Source organism: Crassostrea angulata, chromosome 2 (assembly GCF_025612915.1).
Source record: "Crassostrea angulata isolate pt1a10 chromosome 2, ASM2561291v2, whole genome shotgun sequence".
Taxonomy (NCBI): Eukaryota; Metazoa; Mollusca; class Bivalvia; order Ostreida; family Ostreidae; genus Magallana; species Magallana angulata.
In genome coordinates this window covers 34,579,425-34,602,927 of record NC_069112.1, presented here as the reverse complement: position 1 = coordinate 34,602,927, position 23,503 = coordinate 34,579,425, and the positions used below count along the sequence as shown (strand labels likewise).

The 23,503-nt window shown below is 36.3% G+C and overlaps 1 protein-coding gene and 1 long non-coding RNA gene across 2 annotated transcripts; one reads left to right on the top strand and one right to left on the bottom strand.

The window, feature by feature from the left end:
• Window positions 1-273: 273 nt before the first annotated feature.
• On the top strand, window positions 274-6,772 carry LOC128172289 (uncharacterized). The gene is made up of 4 exons (XR_008242238.1): window positions 274-558; window positions 3,253-3,358; window positions 6,080-6,263; window positions 6,674-6,772. It is a non-coding gene; the product is annotated as an uncharacterized LOC128172289 (long non-coding RNA).
• A 15,823-nt stretch (window positions 6,773-22,595) lies between these two features.
• On the bottom strand, window positions 22,596-23,141 carry LOC128174247 (uncharacterized). Its single transcript, XM_052839843.1, has one exon. The coding sequence runs from the start codon at window positions 23,139-23,141 to the stop codon at window positions 22,596-22,598; it is 546 nt and encodes a 181-aa protein (XP_052695803.1).
• Between the last annotated feature and the right edge of the window lie 362 nt (window positions 23,142-23,503).

The following is a 23,503-nucleotide window of genomic DNA, read 5'->3' as shown; positions in this document are numbered from 1 at the left end:
CCCATGCCTGTATTGTACGTGAAATACATATGAGAAACTCGGGGATATTTGTTAAATCTAACAGCAGGATCTCTGTTGAAAACTTTTGATTTTTTCTGTGTGTTGTGTACATCATTTTGTCTACACAACAAACAAAACATTCCTTTACCTTCTGCATACACCAACTACCAGACTTTTGTAGCCTTACAAAAGCTAACAGCACTGCCATCAATCCATTTGTGATTAAATTTGTCCTTTATGCTTTCAAACCGATTTTTTTCCATCTGAACTGAAACTACTGCAGATGTGAAAGATGTTATTGACAAATGTTGAAATATTAAACTTTAATCAATTCACATATGGTCTTCAATCACTGAGGTAAATTTCAATTAGAATGCATCACGCTCATTTAAAAATAAAACATGTTTGAATGATCTCCGTCTGGATAACTGCAGCTTTTGTTATATAACATCCATTGTACAATTTACAACATCCACTCTCACAGCGCTACATTACATTCACAGTGTCATCCTTTCTTGTTTATTGGTGGTCGTTGGCTGCATATTTCACAACCAAAAGGTAACATTGCATTTAAAATACTTATCATTGTCTTAACACGCTTATATTATAATGTTTTTGATTCTCTTCTTTGCTATATCTGTATATTATTTGAATACCACTCATATCTTGACTGCTTAAATGCATTTGATTTGGGTAAACAGAAAAAAAAATAAAGTAATTTCATTGTTTGGCCAATACTCTAATTATAAAAAGTATTAAACTAACAGCAATATATATATATATATATATATATATATATATATATATATATATATATATATATATATATATATATAAGAAACGAACTGTACCGTTTACAAAACGAAACGTACCGTTCACAAAGCGTACCGTACCGTTCACAAAACGAACCGTACCGTGCAAAAAGCGTGCAAGATAATTTATTCAAGACCCGCCTCCCGACGGACAAAAAAGCGTACCGTACCGCGCATTAAGCGTGCAACTTCTATATACGGCTTATTGACCTAATGTCTTTCGATGAATACGGACGGAGATTATCGCTGACCAGTTAAGGTTCAATATTTTCCTAGATTTTTTTTTATAGGGGATTAGAAAACACATACTAAGATTTAAAACTGTAATTCTTATCAAAACAGTTACAAAATATTTTAATTTAATTTCCTTTCTAAGACCGTAATCATCTCAAAACTAGCATCGCCGATTTCTTAAACATTGTTTACTATTTATGTTCACACAATGCGTGGTTATACTATTTTGATTTTTTTTTATGAAATGTATGAAACATTGGGTACATACTGGGCCTGTCATAGCTTCAAGTGATTCTCAGGAGAGAGAGATGAAAGAGAATGAATGAGAGACAAAGAGAGATCGTTATCTGAGACGTTAAAAAAATAGCGTATGTTTAGAAATAAATACATTATGTCTAAACAACGGTTGAAATATTATAATATATAATTTCATATCCCTTTCAAATTTAAAAAAAAAATTCCGACTTAAGTTACGCGGACCTTTTGATTTGTTAATTAATCTACAGCTAAACTTTTAACCAATTAAAAATTAGAAAAGGAAACATTTCAAATCATGTTTTAAAATAGATCTAATATGTGGATGTACTTTAGTAAAAGACAACCACATATTACCGGTGACTCGAGTGATTTGTACTTCAGCTATTGTGGTTGTTTGTTGCAGTGGTTCCATATTGTATGTTACACAATATTGGCATCGACAAAGGAAACATCATCTCAATTTCATATGACAATAACTTTAATGCTGAAGATGTAATATATGGTGTAGTTGACAATGGGGGCAATGAGAAAATTGTGAGGGATCACAGTGCTCTTATTATTACTGAATTACATTAATTGACTTTCAAAATTGATAAACAGTTAAATGTAGAATAAAGAACTTATAACCAATTTTATTTGAGACATAATAATATTAAGGCAGATATTTTCAACATGCAAGGAAGAAATTTTAATATTCTTCATATTCAAAGTTAATTTGTTTTGATTTATGATAAAACAATCTCCAAAGCAAGCTTCAAAGAGGGAGAAAGAAGGCGACAGAGATTTTTGGAACATATGTATTTGAATATATTTTTGTAGATACTTTTTACCGTATGTCAGTTTCCAATAGATTTTACATGTAATATTGCCCATATACTACTGAGGTTATATATTTCCTTTCTTAACTGTATTTACCATAATGAAATGTACATGAATCTGGGAGATTGATGTTTCATGTATGAAATTAGAATCTCTTACCAAATAATATTTTCCTTTTTAAAAAGCTATAAATCTTTAAGGTTATATTAAATAAATGAATTATCAAACTTACAAAAAAAAACCAAACAACCAACACACAAAAAGGAAAAAAAAATGAGTACTTGTACTTCTAGCTATGAGGAAAGATTTTTCTCAATTTACTGAGTTAAAGCTGCATTAAACTTCTAAAATTTAGAGAGTGACAAGTAGGTCAAATAACAATTTCTTAAAGAATTTTTCTGCATCTCGACAAAGTCCAGGTCTGCAGACACTCTTTTTTTCATTTTCAGTTTAATATACTCGCACTCCAATCTTAATTTGTCTTTCTCAGCGTCCAACACGTCCAAATGAATCTCACTGATGTCTCTGTTTCTGATTTCCATCAACAGACTGTTGTACCGGTACACTAGTCCTGGTATATGGGGGACTGGTACATGTAATCTTGCATGTAGCGTCTTCTGGTTCTTCAGGTTGGGGTTGATCAGTAAACATCCTAAATCAATAATGAGAACAATGAATGATGGGATGATTCATTAGTTATCTGTAGCTGTAGAAGCCGTTTCCATACCCCCATCTATGCCATCCAGTGAGGGCTTCCTGTAAGGCAGGTCAACATGGCCTCGTGCATAGGGGATGGGGCTTTTTCCACCACCCGTCGCTGGGTACTTCTTTTGACTGTTGATTGTTTTGGTTTAAAAAATCTTATGATTTACTGTGAATACGGTAGTTCATCAAACTGCTCATGATGTCTTCAATTTGAAAAATTCACTACGGAATAAAAAATTGAATATATATATATTACTCTGCTGCTTCATATTGGACCATTGTTTATGTTCTTGTTTGACAGTTCTCTTTTTGAACTGTTTCCTTTCTATATAAAGAAATAGAGGCAACGTTTTTAAGTTTTAGTAGTAAATGGTGACAGTAAATACTTTCAATTGCAATTAAATTATCTTTTTGTGTTTTTTAGGAAACTATCAGTAGAATCCATTCCAAAATGAAATATACATCCTTGCCGAATATCTGTGTGGGCGGAAATAGGCGACACCTACATGTTCTCAGCCATAACGTAAAATGTAAACAGTCCGAGTCTCTACATTTCTGAACAAGGGTCTTCATGAGTCTGGTTTGGATGAGGGACTTTTGATTATTCGCCAGACTCTGTTTACAAAATGATATGGAATATGAATATAGTTTTTTACTCTACCGTAAACCCATATTTATGTACGACACATTCATTGAAAACTTATCATGTCATTGTCATGATTGCATCGCTGCTGCCCCAATTGAATATGAGATGAGAAAAGTATTTTGGAAATAATTATTATGTCTATCACACTTCATTTTCAACATGTTTAGAAATAAACGACCTACTTTGCCAGGCTTGATTTTTCTCGGCCGTGTCGCTCTATGCCCCTTTGCACTTCCCATCTATAAATCCAATCCTTTTAAAAACTTCATCATGTAGCACTTTTCTCTCCAAAGTATGGCTCATTTTGAACTTTGTTAATTTTTTTTTCAACGTTATTGCAAATTAGGTAATCAATTTCGCGTTTACCCATATCGGCTGCTACGTTGATGAACACCGATGACGTCAACGTAAATTGACGTAACAATATTCATATGGACGAAGAAAAGATTACACTTTATAGAAGTTACAGTTGGAAAATGTATTTCTATACTTTTTATGCAAAATTTTTTTATGGCGCAATAGAGTGGGCGTGGCACTGTTATTAAAACAAAGATTATCCATAATTCACTTAATATCCTGTTAAGTTTAGATCGCACTTTCTGTTTCAAATTAGACTTTCTTATGTGAGCTTATTCTTCCTTTATGACCCACCTTAAATGAGACGAACTAAGTTGAAATCAATATCTGAGATTTTTTTCTGGTCATAAATCTGGGCTGGCCAAGTTTAATGGTCCCAGTGCCTGCTGTGTAGAGTCATTAATAAAGTGTGCATCGAGTTTGAATTCTTACGACAGAGGTCATTACATCACTTAGCAACAACTGCAGCTGATCCTTTAGATACCTTCTCTAGGTTATATTTTCTTAAAATATCAAATGATCTTCTACATGTAACATCCCCCATGTAATAGCTTTACGTTCTTTTATTACTGAAAATGTCTTTCAGTCAGAACCCATTCTGCTTCTAGTGCCAATACCTCATCTTTCTCATATCCAAAATGAAGACCAATTACTTTGACTTCCTTCGTTTCATAATCTCGAAAAGCTTCTTCTTTCCGCACTGGCACAATGGTTATGTCAAAAATGGAAAATGATGACGATATTGGATTGCTGCATCAAGTCTGTCATGAATATTGGACATGAGTGCATTAACGGACTTTTCTAGTAGACTTTGTATCTCTGTCATCAGATGCTCTGTTGGATGTAGCCCAAGAGTATATAGTTTTCCACCCTCTTGAAGATCCTTTTTAATCTTGACAATAGGGGACTTTGATTGAAGCACATCATTCAGAGCATCCATTGTGTACTTGATGTTTGGCTCGACCCTAGCATAGGTAATGGTCTCTGCTTGAAATGTAGGGTGAGAGGGGACAGAATTGGTAGTTATTCTTTCAGTATGTATATGGTTGAAATGAATTTGACTTTATGCCTTTTGCAATGACTTCATCCTTCATTTCTCTTAATGTTTTTAGGATTGATGTCATATCCAAAAAAAACTCAAAGGACAACCATCTAGTAGAGCAAGCCATCTTGGCTTTGTGAACAACTTTTCTGACTTAATGAGGCAGTTTTACTAATTAGTTAGCCATTTCCAACTGCACTCTCACTAAAATTGCAGTTCTCTTTGGAGAGTCCTCAAAGTATATTCCATTCCACAATGGTCCCCTTTATTTAGATACCTTTTTGATGTATGCTGTCTGATCGCATAGCTTAACACAAGCTAACGCCAATCGCAATGGACCGATATTAGACGAGGAAACTCTTGTCTGAGTCGTGCACAGAGGCCATTCAACTAACCTGTCATATCGTTGGCTAAATCTGTAACAACACTGGACAATTTTGAGACATTGTCACCCAAGACACTAAGTTCTCTCAATATAACTTTATGCAATGTCTCACTGTTTGCAGAAATGGAGTCGTCCAGAACATCAGCCACATCAAAAAAATAAACTTATGCTCTTTTAGTGACAATAACAATATACTGAATTAATAAAGCCATCTTGCCCCGCCGTCACCAACATTCCTCAAGACAATACTCAACTATAACCTAAGATTTTCCTTTAAATTTATTCTCAAATTTTTTTCGTTAATGTATACATAAATTATATGAAATAAATTCATAAATGATAACAATGTTTTAAACAGATTTTTCAAATGTCTTGGGTTGTGTTGATGTTACGTTCGTTAAAATACAAGCCCCATCAGAAAACGAGCCCGATTTCGTAAATCGGAAAGGATTTCATACCTTGAATGTCCAGATATTTCGTTTCTGCTATTATAATAGCGTATGTGCGTATTAACTATTAAGACTCCGCTATGTTTATTTTCAGTGTTTATTTGATTTTATCCTGACAAGACTAATGTTCGCTTTTACTAATGTTTTTATTTCTTTTTAATAATGTGTGATTATGAATTGGGAATAACAAGTGTGCAAACTGACAAGGAAGTGTGCAGGACAGTCGAATATGGAGGGAATCAGCGCTTTGCACACAATCTGAGGATGATACTTATCAAAACAATCAGATTTTTTTCTATAAGCAGTATGACAGTTGCCCTCAAAATAACATATCCTTTGAAAATTTGTAAGGGTAATCAACATTTTTTTCAGTTGAACACAATGGCCTTCTCCTAAATTCCGGGTATCCATGCCGAAGGTATTTTTTACTCCCTATATATCCGACCACAGAGGCCCACCAAAATTACAACGCTTCCCTATGCAGAACGCGTGTCCTGGTGGAACAAGGCTTTGTGATCCTTAACAGGCGATTTGCCTGTCTTCAAGGAACCCTGAGGTATATTTTTCATTAGAATCAGTGGTTTTGAATAAAAATAAATATTTATTAAGGATAATATTCAACGTCACCTACCATACCTATAGATATAGTATATATAGTACGACACTTTCAGAGCAAACCCAGATCAAGCAGCAGCTTATGTTATTGCTTGTGCGGTGCTCCATAACATAGGTATTGAGCGAAGAGACATTATGTATAATATACCAGATGTAAATGCTACACCTTATAACCCCGCAAACAACTAAGTTGCAGTAACATGCAGGAACATTGCCCAGAAATATTTTGGAAACAGAGACATGTACATGCAATAGCTCAATCATTTTATGAATTAGTGACATGCACCTCGTAATGATACAATTGTATTCATGGGGAAAATTTAATAATTTTCGGTTTTTATGCATTTTCAGAAAGAGGCCCAAGGGAAGAGAGAGAGAGAGGAGAAACACCCATTTTTTCACCAATAAAAGTTGTTCGATTTCTCTTAATCAAGTCGTGTGATTTGTTTTTACCTTTATGCTCAAGTGATAATCAGAATATGACGATAATAGGCATTGTAGTAATGGTTGTAGAATGCAGTGTGATCGGCCAAATTTTCAGCGCTAAATTTTTTGATTATCAACTTCGACTCGTAACTTCAAATTAAGTACTGTTTTTTTTATTATATGAAACCTTTCTTTTCTCGGCATTATGAACTTTCCGACTGCGTTTATAGAGATGCCAACCATGGGACGCCTTCTTTTGTCCGTTTAAACACGGACGTAAAACAAAAAGAAATAAAAAAAAAGAAATCAAAACAAAAACTTGCTGATGTGAGAGTACATCTCAGAAATATATGAAAAGGTAGAAACATCTCATGTACTTATTTATTCTCTCAGTACTTCGATAGTTGAAAACGCTGACTATTGAAAAAGATATCTAATTCTATCAATTGATGCAATTCAAGGAAATAAGAATCCAGACGCTTGTTACTCTGAAAATACACGAAAGTATACATTATGTCATCTACAAATATGATTGAATAATTATTCATTAAGAGAAATTAATAACTTAAATGCTTAAAAGAGAAGTTTCTATAGACGTTCCCGTTTGTAGGACACTACGTCAGGGGGTCCCGAATCCACTTGTGGCCCACGAGTAAACTCGGATCTGATAATGAGAGTTAGCAAAACTAGCATGGTCATATGAAAGTTATGTCTAGCAGACAATCAGATAAATCTGCATTAAGTTTACATATGATATATGACTTTTTGATTTCTATGAAATTCAATTTCAGTTTGCATTTATGATCTTTTTTTTCTTCTCTTTTTTAGTAGCCTTTGTTCTATGAGAATTTTTTTTTTATTTCTTCTCATAGTTTCTCATTTTCCAGTTTCAGATTCTTGATTTCCAGTTCTTTAAGAAGTTCTCCTATGGCATCTTTCTCTTCTTCTTTTTCTCCATTGTTGAACGTTTTTCCTATTATTTTGAAACCAAAATGTTTTTGTCTTTGTTTTTTTTATGGAAGACAGAAACTTGCTTCCTCTCCCTTTGTATGGCTCCTCTCTGTTGAGCAGAATTTCTGAGTTCCTCTAGAGCAGCTTTATTAAATCTAACAGCAGGATCTCTGTTGAAAACTTTGAATTTGTTCTGTAAGCTGTGTACATCATTTTGTTTACACAACAAACAAAAAATTCCTTTACCTTCTGCATACAACATCGCAGGACAGTTTAGGCAACAATTTGCTTTCAAACAGCAGTAAAAGGAGGTCGTTTGTTTTAGCTTTATTTTTTCTGCAAGATATATTTTTTAAAACTATTTTTTGACTGATTTTGCAAAGATATCGGTCACTTTAACTTGACCATGTCTTAATTTGACTGTCACGTGACTTTTCAGTGTCACATGGGCATCTTTTAGACAAGAAACGTCAATGCTAATTTGAGACAAAAAAGACAAGGGCAAGACAAACAAAGTTTGGAGTAAGTAGTACGCCTACTTATTCAAAATTATATATACATCATGGAAATCAATGCTCATTCAGTTGTAAAATTCGTTTATTATGCAAATTCCTAGGAAAACTGGCTACTTGTTGCAAAAATAGCGCGTTCTTGTACATTTCAATTAAAATTTCAAATTAAACCTTAATTTCTCAACAAATGAGCATTAGTTAATTTTCATTAAGTACACAAAAAAAGAAAGAAAGTCATACCAAGTTCAATAATATCTATAGCCGCCTTGCCCTTGTCTTTTTGATTAAATTTGACAGTCAGTCAGGTCTCTCAAATCAAAACACATTTCAAACGCACAAATGATCCAAAAAGGGGGGATAGCTCTGTAAGAGGTACTCTTCTGAAATAGGCACAGTGTCATTGTATCGTCTAATCCGAATTTGTTTTGAGATAGATTTCATCAGTACATTATGCAAAAGATTATTTAAACATAGTGTTTCTGTTTTATCTTTATAAAAAGGGACAGTATGGTTACTATGAATCACCCGCATTTCCTCTGTTGTAATTATAGACGAAAAAAAATCAGCTGTGCATCATGTTTTAGGTTACTGCATGCGCGGAGTTATTAGTTTCTTAATTTTTGATTTTGAGGGAAGGAAAGAAAAATATATGAGACCTATAGAAATTCTTTGTATATTCTCCTTGTTGTAAATTTATATATACACATATGTGTAATTCGTTGTTATAGCTTTTCCCATGAAGTATTAAATCAGCCGTATATTTTGCCAAAACTACTGTTTTCGGTGTATTTTCCATATATGGAAATACAGATGCGGGGCATGTATTATGACGTCATATCTCATTATCCCTTCATTAGCATATCAGAGCGACGTGTAGCCTTATCTGTACTGCGAACTACCAGAATTGTGTAGCCTTACAAAAGCTAACAGTACTGTCATCAATCCATTTGTGATTAAATTTGTCCTTTATGCTTTCAAACCGATTTTTTTCCATCTGAACTGAAACTACTGCAGATGTGAAAGATGTTATTGACAAATGTTGAAATATTAAACTTTAATCAATTCACATATGGTCTTCAATCACTGAGGTAAATTTCAATTAGAATGCCTGACGCTCGTTTTAGAAATAAAACATGTTTGAATGACGTAAGTTCTCCGTCTATATAACTGCAGCTTTTGTTATTTAACATCCATTGTACAGTTTACAATATCCACTCTCACAGTGCTACATTACGCTCACAGTGTCATCCTTATTTGTTTATTGGTGGTCGTTAGCTGCATATTTCACAACCAAAAGGTAAAATTGCATTTAAAATACTTATCATTGTCTTAACACGCTTATATTATAATGTTTTTGATTCCCTTCTTTGCTATATCTGTACAGACCCTGAAACGTGCTACTACACCTCTAAAACGAACCGTACCGTGTCGTGCAAGAAACGAACCGTACCGTTCACAAAACGAAACGTACCATTCACAAAGCGTACCGTACCGTTCACAAAACGAACCGTACCGTGCAAAATGCGGGCAAGATAATTTATTCAAGATCCGCCTCCAGACGGACAAAAAGCGTACCGTACCGTGCAATAAGCGTGCAACTTCCATATATGGCTTATTGACCTAATGTCTTTCGATGAATACGGACGGAGATTATCGCTGACCAGTTAAGTTCAATATTTTCCTAGATTTTTTTAATAGGGGATTAGAAAACACATACTAAGATTTAAAACTGTAATTCTTATCAAAACAGTTACAAAATATTTTAATTTCCTTTCTAAGACCGTAATCATCTCAAAACTTGCATCGCCGATTTCTTAAACATTGTAAACTATTAATGTTCACACAATGCGTGGTTATACTATTTTGATTATTTTTATGAAATGTTTGAAACATTGGGTACATACTGGGCCTGTCATAGCTTTAAGTGATTCTCAGGAGAGAGAGATGAAAAAGAGAGAGAGATGAATGAGAGACAAAGAGAGATCGTTACCTGAGACTTTAAAAAAATAGCGTATGTTTAGAAATAAATACATTATGGCTAAACAAGGGTTGAAATATTATAATATATAATTTTATATCGCTTTCAAATTTAAAAATAAATGCCGACTTAAGTTACGCGGACCTTTTGATTTTTTAATTAATCTACAGATAAAATTTAAACCAATTTAAAAAGAGAAAAGGAAACATTTCAGATCATGTTTTTAAATAGATCTTATATGTGGATGTACTGTAGTAAAAGACAACCACATATTACCGGTGACTCGAGTGATTTGTACTTCAGCTATTTATGTAGCAATAAATAAACAAAAAATCACTCATATGATATATCATACATAAATACATGTACATGTACAAAATCTTAGTAAATTAAATGCAAGCATCGAACGAAAAAAAAGTACACACATTTCATAAAATAACTTTCAACTTTAATTCCCGCATAGCTGGGAATGGCGACGTGATTTCACATGAACAAAAATCACTCGTGCGATATATGTGTACAGAAGTTGATCAGAAACACAACAGCGTCTTTCATCTCGGGTTCTATACACAACAGGTGTTATTGTCTTATTTTATTTTTTGGCAGTTATTGTACTTAACAACTAACTGTATATTTGGACGCTTAAATACATGTAGGTGAGTAGTATAAGCCCCCCCGCTGGGCGGTTCAACTGAGTGCACTTTTTATGCAAATGAGGTGTTGAACCGCCCAGCGAGGGCGGCTGGTAATCTAGCTTCTTGGTTTTCAAGCTAATTATGCTATAGTAAGCTAATAATGCTAAGCTATAGTAAGCATAATTTCATGGCATTTTTTATTGAGTAAAATTCTTCTTGTAAAAACACGTCCGCTCTCTATGAAGTCACCGAGAATTATGAGGCTAGGAGTCCTCATAGAGTTATTAAATGCTTTTTTTATTCCTGCTGTATGAAATAATAAAAAAAGAGAATAAAAAGTGAACATTAATTTATTGAGAAACGCGTGAAGAACAAGTATGAAATAACAGCGAAACAGTTCAAATGAAGTATGAAATAACACTGAATCAGTTCAATGGCACAAATAATGTCATATTACTGTCACTTTTTCTTGGGAAGAGCCAGCTTTGCCTTTTTCTTAGGAGGTTCACTGTCCTTGGGGATGGCATTTTCTCTTTTCAGACTTGGTTTCTTAGGGGTCGAGTTTTTTTTCTTGTTACCGCCTGGTGGATTATTTTCTTTGTCAGTGCATTCGGAAGCCCAGTGTCCGAGGTTTTGACAAATATAGCAGGGATCTTTGTCTTTGCTTTTTTTAGGTGGATCCTGCTTTTGTGGATCTTTGTCTTTGCCTTTTTTGGCTGGATCCTGCTTTTGTGGACATTCAGGAGCCCAATGGCCTAATTCTCTACAGATATAACAGGGATTTGTTTTCCTCGTCGGCGGTGTTGTTGTTTTTTCAGCAGTCCTATTCCTGGTCTCAATTAAGATTTCACTTACTTCTTTGCTTAGAGTCTGTAGATCTTTAGTTATATTTTGTCTGGTTTCACTCAATTCATTGGTGATGGATATCAGATTGTTGAGGATTCCGTCCAGAGTGGCCATGAGTAGAGAGATATCTTCTTTACTAGCTGGTTTTTCATCGTCGTACATTCCCATTAGAAGTCCAGTCACATCCTGAGTTTCTGATAGAATGGGTTCATTAATCACAGAATCTCTGACGATAGTCGGATGACTGTAGTTCAGCTGGGCCGAGACTGGGTCTGTACTCTCCAAGAGATCTAATTGTTTCTGTGCCATGTCGATTGCAATGCCAGAACAAGACTGATAGAATGAAAGCGGTGATGTACTTTTTATAGGAAATGAACGTTCTAGAAAATTCTTTATTGAGGCACGAGAATATATGAGGCATTTTTTTACTTTCTAGAAAATTCTTAATAGAATTGAGGCACGAGACTTACCTTCTAGCAAATTCTAATCATCTTGTATAGAATGTTCTAGAATATCTAAATTTTATATATATATATATAAATAAGAAACCAGTGACAGTTTTTTCTGTTATTTATTATCTCTGAACGATAAAAATTCAAAAGCCGGTAAGCAACATCAGCAATATATCATGGCCGATTTTCTGAGAATGATTTTAGACGATCTAGACTCACCTTTCAACGGTTTGGATTTTGTTAACTCTTCTTTACAGACCGAGGGCTGGGAGGAAAAATACAAGAGTAATATTGCTGAAATTTCAGACCGGACGCAGAAAGAGATTACCAGTGTGGATTTTTATAGGAATGTGATTGTAGCATTAGCTCAGATGAACGACGTTAACCCTGGGAGATTGGTGGTCATTCATTACAGTGCTGCTATCGTGAAAGTTGACAAAACTATCCTATCCTATCCTATATCCTGTATCCTGCATCCTATCCTGCAAATAAGCTCTATCCTATCCTATCCTATCCCATACTTTCAAAATATAGGAATGCAAGTTAAATGAAACGAAATTTAAGAATAAAATGATTTTATCAATTAATGTAGTACTCAAAATGAATAATTAAATCTTAAAACCGAATATTCATCGAGCGGGATAATTTACTTACCTGTGCTACGGTAAAATTAAATCGTACGCGGAATGGACACAATAACGTAAACAAACAGGTAAGCGATTCGATTTTTGATTTAATTATATTTATGCATAAAAAACAGATAAATAACTTCGATGCACTTATTGACGAACTGTTTAGTCACATATTTTTACCAAATTATTTTCTTATCACATATAACTGAGCGTAATTCTCGTTATTCGAGCGATTCGTTCAGCGATAAATGTAAACACGATCTGGAAATAAATAATTTCTTTACGAAGTTTACATCGTGTATAGTTAAACCATTCAGAGTTATTTTTAAAGTATAAATTCTTAAGCATTTATAGCTAGCTAACATTTATTAATTCAATATGTTCAGGCTAATATCGGACAGAAATAGGCGTCCCTGTTATTGGGCATCGAAGAAATTATATGAAACGTGAAGCAATGTCTGTTTCTTGTATACATGTTTATCTTTTAAAATGCCAAATTGGTCGTTTATAAATTCAAGCTTTTGTTAATTTGCAGACTTTAAATGAAGTAAATACAGCAATCTATTTCTGACGTTGTCAAATGTTGCATCGAATTCTCGCAGTAACTCCGTACTTGCGTACGAATTGACAATGATGTAGCGCCGACATTTTAGCGCACATTAATGTTATGCACCGCGTTCTTGATATAATAATTATTCTTAAATGGTTTAACTTGTAAAATGTATTAAATTGACATTGAAAATACATTGTTTAGCCAATTTTCGTTTCGCAAAATAACTCTGAAATTTATACTCGAATCTGATTGGCTACAGGATGCAGGATAGGATAGGATAGGATAGGATAGAACTTAACTTTTATATTTCTATCATGTATCGTGCATCCTGCATCCTATCCTATCCTATCCTTGTCAACTTTTAGGATAGCAGCACTGTACCTGTCTGAGGAAGTGAAAAAGCAATTTTTACCTAAATTGACGGGGATTTCTTATGAGGAATATCTGCAGGAATTTCCTAAGTTACAGTCCATCTCTCTAGGAAAAAAGAAGTGGATAGAATGTCATCGGCTACATCAACGGATCGAATCGATGCGGGTGACAGCCATACAATTCGGGTGGATGAAATTACAGCAAACTCTGGAAGGAAATCGGGGAGAAAACAAGTGACTTTTGATCTCACACGGGACCAAATATACGATTTACCTCCCGAGGACCGAAGAAATCCATGGATGTTTGAGGCCGTAGACCGTGCAAGGACCGTACGTAAAATAAAAAAAACTGTTATGGATCTATGTGAAACAACAAAAACATTGAGTTTGTGTATTAGAACACTGTTCTATATATTGTAATTTTTTTAACACAGTGCTATTTGAAGTGAATGCTGTATCTATGGTTAATAAATCTGTTGTAAAATAATATGATTTGTATTTATTTTATCATGCTTTTTTCAGTTATTTACAATATTGTAGCCTTCAATCATACAGCGGCATATCAAAAGCACAGTGTATTCTCTCCGTACAGAGAAGTGAAAAAAAATATGACGTCATAATAGCATATCAACTCTCTAGATCGATAGGAAAGGGGTTGGCCCTATGCCAAAACAAAAGCGACTTTTTTTAAGGGGCCAGTCACAGTGCCTTATTTTAGTCACATGACCAAAAGCGACTTTTTTGACGGATCTAATCCCCGCCTTTATTGAGTCACGTGACACATAAGTAGTTTCAGCGTTCTTTTGATCCAAATGTCAACATATCCAATGGGGGGGGGGGGGGGGGGGGGGCAGGTTTTTATCTATTCCACGACACCCCCAGCCAATGAGGGTGACTTTTAGATACCTACTCACTTTCGAAGGATCTATTATCAAACTGTGAGGGTGATGCAAGTTGTTTTGTGTCAAATTGAGGATGTGTATCGCATGAAATGCATGGAAAGGGGAGATAATTGAACAAAACAATGGATATTTTGACCCTATCTAACGTGTGGATTTGTTTACTTGTAACTTATGGGGCATTTTAACCCTGTTATCCGTGAATATACAGACGGTAAATCTAAAGTACATCCCTGCATAGAATGGGACCTGTCCGAAGATTATGTTAAATACTCGTGCCCACTCTGAAATCGATCGTCTGCATTGATCGATCCATCATGGACAGCAATCCGTTTGCATTCTTTCCAGTTCTACCCGGATCAAGAATCCGTATCATCGCTATAGGAGAGATGACTGAAGATTTCAGTAACTGGAGAGAGATCCACAGAAGAGAATTAGCGAGATTTCAACCTTATGATATACACATGGCCCGCAGGAGGCAGCGGTCGGCATCATCAGCGCCAGCATCACAGCCATCACCTGCCTCACCAGCGCCCTCGCCACCGCCAGCCCCTAGTCGCAGGCAACGAGTTCTGCTGAGAGCGCCCCCGGAGGGAGAGGATAGCTGCCCCGTTCCATCAGCCCCCCCAGCGTTGAGATCTCGGGCGCCTTCACCCCCTGGGCCGCAGGGAGCATCCCCTCACCACCAGTGCGGCGCACCCCCTGACTGGGCCTACAGAGTGGAAGGACGAATGATCCTCAAGTGTGAGCGCTGCCAGCAGAGATTTAGACATTCGATAGTTGCATGCCGCAACTGCCAACAACGAACAGCATGCTGCAGCTGTGTACTCCAGATCAGCAGGGGTGATCCCGACGACAACAGATGTCCAGGCTGTTTGTATTTGTAACTTGTAACCAGATAGTTACACCCCAACGGCCCTTTTAAGGGCCACCACATCTTTAGAAAAGATGCCTCTATTACACTCAATTTTTAACACCAGTTCGCCTCTTTTTTAAAAATGTTTAATTGTTTTTTTAAAAATGAATCATTCATTTAAAAATTTACAATAACTTTTTTTCATATACTTTTTTAAAATAAAACACTTTATTTTTTAAAAAATAATAGGTTTTAAAAAGTTTTTTTCTTAATTATTTTTTATAAATAATATTAATTTCTAAGATAAATATTTTTTAAAACAATTAAACACTATGTTTTTTTAAAAAAATAATATAATGTTTTAAAAAGATTTTTTTAAAAGTTTTCTTAATTATTTTTTATAAATAATTTCTAAGATTAATTATTCATTTTTTTTGTAAAACAATAATCACTGTATTTTTTAAAAAATAATATAATTTTTTTCAATACATAGCTTTTTTTCTTTTTCTTATTTATTTTTTTTTTAGAAATCATATCATTTTTTATATAAATTAATTTTTTTAAATACAAGAAAAACATTTTTTTGTTTACAATTTTATTAAAACAATAATCAATGTAACAATAATCAATGTAACAATAAACACATATTTTTTTGATGAAACACAGTAACAATAAGCACAGAACCCCTGTGCATGTTATTGAAAATCAGTCTTGATAAATACAAATAAGAGCAGTCCTTTGATGTACAAGTTTTCCATTTTACTGAAGTTTTTTTTCTCCTCACACTTACATGCTACCCACCGTTTGAGCAAAATGACAATATCTGGACCAGCGTAGATGTTCTCGATAGGCGTCGTCCACTGGTTCCCATTCACTCAATGTCATTCCACAACAAAAACAGGTCACTCTATCGCCATACTGAGTGTATATGAATCCTGCTCGCGCCAAGTCTGTTTTGCTGGGTCCCCTTAAGTATTTTGGCCAGTTTTGAAACGTTGCATACCTAGAGGCAAAGGTTCGGTACTCCGGATATTGCCAAATATGCGGCATTGTAGGTGGTGGTGGTGGTGGTATGTGCCTCACATCCAAAAGCGAGTAAAATGGCGAATCCTTCCTATTTGACTGAGCATTTGGATAACTCATGCTAAAACCAGCAGCACTGGCAATTCTTGTATTGTCATTCCCACACGATTGGAACAGGAATCCGCCGCAGAAAAACCACCAGCAGTACCAGCAATTCTTGTATTGTCAGTCCGCGGAGGATCGGGACAGGAATCCATCTCTAGAGCATTGATCACACTGTCTACGGTCGAAGTCATCTTGATATCTCTAGATTTCAATTGTCGTAAAACTGACACCAAATGAATGTTACAAGCTTTATATACTGTAGGAGTAGTTGAGGTTCTAGAAAATTCTCAATAGAATTGAGACACGTGCCTCATTTTCTAGAACAGAATATTCTAGCAATTGACTGAGGTTCTGGAGAATAGAATTAAGGCACGTGCATTTTTGAATAGTTTTAAGCATTAAAGAGCTCTCAAAATATCTTTCTTTTTTAAAAAACAAACAAGACCGAATTTTTTAAAACATTTTTAATTAAGAATGAACAACAGCAACAATAACAGCAATTAATACATATTTTGCCAGAAACATTTGCAAGTTTGTCCTTGATTTCTTTTGGGTTTACGATAAGTCTCTCTAAACCATTGAGCCACATAATGATCTCGTTGAAGGGGAGATAACCTCGACGTCCTTGGGAATGGAAACAGCCAATCTAACGCTCGCCTGTTTCCTCGATGGCGTTGGTGTAAAAAATACACACAATAATGTCCACAGACATCCGTAGAGTAATCTTGATAACAATTCTGATTGTAAGTCCAATGTCTAGCGTGTCTAGAGATGAACTGTCTAATTTCTTGATGTAGGGGAGGTAATCCGTAAGAATCAAAATATTCCACATGAGCTCCGTTCCAATATAAACACACCCAATGCGTTCCGGGTTGATCGTGAGAATCTGTATTGATCACAATGGCTTTTTCATGAGGTCTTAATTGATCCGGTAGTAAATCTCGGGGATACACTCCTCCAAAGGATCTTCCTAAATCTCGTGATAACACCTCTCGTAACTGACGTGAATCCATTTTTTTTAGTAATCAATGTTGACTTCTCTCTGTTTGTTGATTTCCAGCAAATTGTCGAATTCGGCATAGACCACACATTTAAAGTCTGAACTAAGTTGTTTGAAAATTGAACTTCTATTCTCAAGTTTCCAGTTTCAATTAGATGAAATTTCTCTAGTTGAGCTTCTTGATCTTTCGTAAAATCCACACACCAGAGCGTGTACCCGTTTTTATACTCTTCCAGGGTAATGTCCGGGGCCCAGTCTCCTCCCAATTTCCCCAGCCCTTGATACAGACTCAAATAAGATCTTAGGTACTGATCATTTGCAAAATCGGGCTCAAAGGGCCGAGTGGTCATGGTTTCTCCGTTGATACTTATTTCTAATTTCTTAATGTTCTCGTGTTTAAAATTAAAAGGATTTTTAGTAGCATCTCCGTTGAAAGCGGCATTTTCTACAAAGCCTAAGAGAACACGTTTAGGCATTTGTCCTTGAAACAGATGATCGGTGATTTTTGATTGTGACCCCGTGGCGATCGTAAAGGTTTTCACTTCTACTCTTCTCAGCGGATATTTAACTGTCTCTGAATTCAAGCGCTGATTGATGGCATTCTGTATGGCAGGGGTAGGTTTGATTTTTCTCACCCACATCACGATACTTTGAATAGAAACTTTACCACTACTCAAGGCGGCTGTCATCATGTAGAATTGGGGTTTCACTCTATTAAATCGGAGGCGCACATCTACCCCATTAGGCAGAAATTTCTCTTGTTGAAACAAATCTATGTGTAAACGATCCATCAACACGATCTTTTTGCGAGCGTCTATAGCCTTGTGGCGTTCTCTCAATCCGTCATTCTTAGACTCATTGGGGTAGGTCAAGGCTAATTGTGTCGCATCGATGTTCACCTCATCATCTGCGACAGCAAAAGCAGTTTTTGCTTGAGTGGCGGCGGCATACTTGAGATCATCCATGTGTCCAGCGGTATCTTTGACCCACAAACTACAGGCTTTCATCTGAGTCTCTAATGTTCTGGGTTGATAAGATAGTAATTTCTCAAAGTAGGCTTTGTAGGGATAGGTGTCCGTTCCCGGGGTAATGATTTTCCCATTGAGACTCACATCGATTTCCGTGAACAATGAATGTAAGATGTTATTAACGGGAGTCGAAGTACTATGGTCTCCCGTCAAATTAGTCCCGTCGTCTTTGGTGAATTTACACACCATTTGGAGATAAGTTTGTGAGAGATCAATGTATTCATCTCCTTGACCCTTGATTTCAAATTCAATGGGGGCCGTGTACGATTGGAGGGTACTGGATATAGGGTAATATTCCATCCATTTCGAATCTTCTAAAGTAACATTCGTAGGCGAGGTTTTAAACAGTTCTAAACTGTCCATCCCACAGGCACAAGACTCTCTATGCATCATCTTGGTAAGTGTGACTGATCAAAAGAATCCAATGGTAATGATCTGATATGATCCTCTACACCTCCTTATATACCCTCTCAGTCAAAAATATCTAAGGGTCTAGTTTTCTTCTTTTTCTTAGGAGGTCTTTCACCACTAGCGGTTTCTAGTGATCTCTTGATCCGAGGTCCACCCCGGGCTAGGAGTTTAGGTTTGGCGGGGGGGCGGGACTTTTCTCCCCCTTGAGATAGCATGCGTGAAGCTGTATTTTTGATGACTTGTCCCCCATGCGTTTTTAACGCATCCTTGAAGGATCTTTTATTTTCTAACACATCTAATCCAGTTTTAGCTGCTGCAGTTAATGCTTGTTTAGCCGTTGATTTCAGTAAATCTGTAAAAAATCCTTTTCCTGCCTGGGGTCTAGAGTGTCTTGGACGGCTGCGTCGGCGTGGCGGTGAGCTTCTTTCTGGTGAATACTCATAGCTAGGAGGGGGAGGAGGCGGAGGGTAATAGTGGCGTGAAGGGGGGTAATAGGGAAGCGGTGAGGGTCCTGTGGGAGCTCCTCCTAGTAGACCCGACATGACATTTCTCATGACTGGAGCTGCCAACTTAAGAAGCCCCCCTAACCCGTGTCCTTGTTGACGCAATATACCTCGATGGTACTGCATGCTGTAGACCAAACAATGAGGGTTTTTTCACGAATGACAGGTCTTTATATAGAGGCTCTCTTTATCTTGATTCCTAGTAAATCTAAGAGCGTTGAATGCATAGATGCAGACATTCTAAACAACAGGTGATACAGGTCATTACTCCCACAATGATTGTAAAAGTGAGACTGTAGATATCCATCTCCTTTAGTACACTTTTCTAAAATGAAGTTTCAGGATAGATTTTCCATTTAAAAAGGGCATGACAGTCCCTAATGGAGTCTGAATGTGTATGTCTATCGTATCGAAATGTTTTTTACTCAGTTTCAAATATTCAGCTCTAATAGGCTCCCATCTCGTCTGTTCCTGGACTTTCTCTCCTTCACGGGGGACAACTCTAAGTAACTTCAAAGCATTTGACCCCACCACTTGGGGTTCGACGATATCGCAATACACATACATTTGTTTTAAGTTCTCGTGCATATCAGGGGTATGAACTGCCATGTGAGTGACATTGATCCACAGGCTCATATATCTTTTACCAAACTTCCATTTGAGCTCATCTCCAAACCCCATCTTATAAGCTAAAGTAAGGGGAAAACTAATACTGAAGCGTAAAGTGGATAACTCCTTTCCGTTTAATTGAAATTCGATACGGGAGAATTTTTGGCGATATTCTAGTTTCATGTTTCCGACATCCCCAGTCTCCGCATCAGGATATTTTTTCCAGACCTTTTCCAGACAGCGTCTAAGTCCTTCGTTGATTTCCTCTATTAATGACTGAGGATCTGGGTAAGGACCCCCTCGGAATTTCACTCGATAGTGATTAGCCTCGCTATTTCTTTCTATTGATATTTTCCAAAAGCCTTTGTCCCAATCGACTAGCATGGGACATTCAATGAGTTTCTCTCGACCTATTTTTTCAATTGTAAATCGCCCTGCTCGATATATATCGGGATCTACGGGTTCTACATCGAGATGAGTAGGAATCAAGATATCGAAATGAGCTTCCCTTGGGTCTATGTTTTGGAGTGTATTAGGATATATCATTTCAGTGAGACCTACTTCCCATTCACCGTCGGTGAAATCCATGGTTTGGGGTAATAATGTTTTAAAATGAGCCACCGTATTCTCGGGAAAAGTAGACATAGATCCATCACTGGGTAGAGTCATGTAAAACCCTGTATTCTGAGCCATGGCTTGAGATCAAATGAGTCTCATACATAAAGAACACTCTTTTTATATATACTTAATTTTTTATTTGAACAACAATAACAACAACATGAACAAACATGGATGAATATTGTCATACACTGTGAGATCTGCTTATTTTGACTCGGATTGGAAAGGGTCTCCGCATGTATAGGTACTCGTAAGGCACACAGGAGTCCACAAAATCATAGCCTTTGGTAATCGTCTTATGAAAGTCTTTAGAACACTTTTTAAAGCGCTAAGCATAGCTGCAGCGCTTTTTTGTCGCCAGATTTCTGATCCTACTTCCACTTTCGATTTTGCATTTCCGAAATACCGCCACCTACTGGCGGATGCAAGAGAAGTCGTACCCTGGAGAAGTCGTACTCGAGAGAACTCATAGCTATGCAGTAGGGAAAACATATCTTCAAGTTATCCTGCATGCAGATACATTTGTTCTATCAGTATTAAATTGGGAATAAATTCAATTAATGAATATTATTATTATATATCGGATATGGGTGCTCCTAAAGATATCATATTCATGATGATGATTTCTTTCCAATTATAATTTTTGGGGGAAAAATGCATTTGTTTGTGTATTAGGTGTTAAGCAATAATTGGAATAACTTAGCAAAACACATGTGCATCCATCAAGGCGTGAGAGTTTGTTACGTCGAAGTTACACGTGAGCTTAAGAAGCAAAAGACCATAAGTCAAGAACTTTTCATCCTTCTTCCCAAAAAAAACCAACATGCATAAAAAATTCAAATGATCTTGCATTATTACACAACTTGGATCGTCAGACACCTTACACATGCTTTTTCATTACATAAAAGATTATCCCTTGTCGCAGGTGGAAATGGCCCAAATTCGAAGGAAAAATCGGTAATCATTTTTCCTCAGCCCTGTTTTGACGTGACCTAAGATGAAATACTGTTGTGACAATTGAATCGGCGTCCATGACAACACCCTTTAAATTAAATTATGTTGGAACACGCTACTTTTTACGTATGATAGGATGTGAGCTAGAGACTTAATTAAATTTAATGATATACCCTAAAATATACCGCAGAAGAGACTGTCTATGATTTAACACTTTCTTTCCGGCTTAGCGCTTTCCAGTACTTTAAGTACTTTGATTGAAATCATCTGTCCAGTCTCCCTCGATAAGAGTCAATGCCGGTTCGTGGTTTTTTGAAGGGTGAAACACATTCCATTGACATTTCACTTTCCACCGAAATTGTTTATATTTACTTTTTCCAATCATCCGGAAATATCGTTTTCCAGCGGGAATCGGAATTCTTTTGTACAAGTAGATTTTTTCCTCTCCCTGAGGAATTCGAGGTTTTTGCATGAAATCACGCAAACATTCCAACTTAGTAGACACCCATGCTCCCTTAAAGTTTTCCCTAGGAGCTCCCTTAGGATCTATGATTTTCCAACGGTACTGTATGGAATTCATCTCTCTCTATCAACCATGTAGCTTGATCATCGCTTGGTCTGATAATAAGTCAAAACCTCGAGCTGCACTTCTTTAATAATGGACTCACAATCACGTGACATCTTTTCTCATGCATTTTCTGATTTAGTGCTGCTTTTGAGTTAAAGAGTAGGACTTGGCATGATATAGCCCACGGTAGAACTGAGACAAATCATCCAATATTCTCGATTCGAATCGTGTAAAGCTAACATGACGATACAAGCGATAATTAATGTCAAGCAGATCAAAAGTTGAGCAAAATACACGATTTCTGCTCTAGGAATTTTTTCTCCAAACATTTTCCAATGTTCACTTATTTGGGAAGTAGAAGATCTGTTTGAGGAATCCATGAGTCAAAGCTAGGGGGATATCCTTTCCAACGCACTTTGATTTCTTTAATGACTTTTTTCCCTATGCGCCGCTTTTTATAGTCTAGGATTTCCTCTACTTCATAGACGTCGTCTTCTTTAATGACTTTTTGTAATTCAGACTCGTAAAATGTTCCTTCTAATTCTTCTCCGTGATAGTCCTGTACCTTATATCTATAAGGAACAGCCCCCTGGACTCGATGAGATATAGTAAACAACTCCCTGGTCCAGTTAGGTAGATATCCTTTTTCAAAAGTTCGTTTCGCTTTACTGATGCGCACTATGTCTCCTTTGTGAAATTTAGGGGAAAAGAAGGGTGTAGAGGAGTTCTTTTGATACAGAGTTTTCCACACTTGTAGGACATTGGAGGCATTCACGTCAGCTGGAGCTCTTTTTATACTGCGATGATATGAGTGATTGTAGGCATATACCAGATCGGGTAAAATATCCAGATATCTTCGAGTTTTATGACGAGTGAAATATCTCCACATGCGAGCTTTTAAGGTGCGTTGAAAACGCTCTACGATACTTGCTTTTGTTTCTGCATTGCGAGTGGTGAAGAAATGAATGAATTTAAAAGCGCGCAGAAATTCCTTGTTTGTGAATTCCCTCCCTTGGTCCGACTGAATGCGAAGCGGTTGTCGCCCTTCTTCTTTAAAGATCTGTTGTAATCCGCGAATCATTTCTTTTCCCGTTTTCTGCTTTAAAGGCACCACCCAAGCATATTTAGAGAGTACATCAATAGCACACAGTAAAAAGGTATATCCATCATTCTCTTTCTTTAATTGGGATACATCTGCCAAATCTAATTGCCATTGCTCGTCGATACCGGTTACTCTTGTTTGTTGTCGCT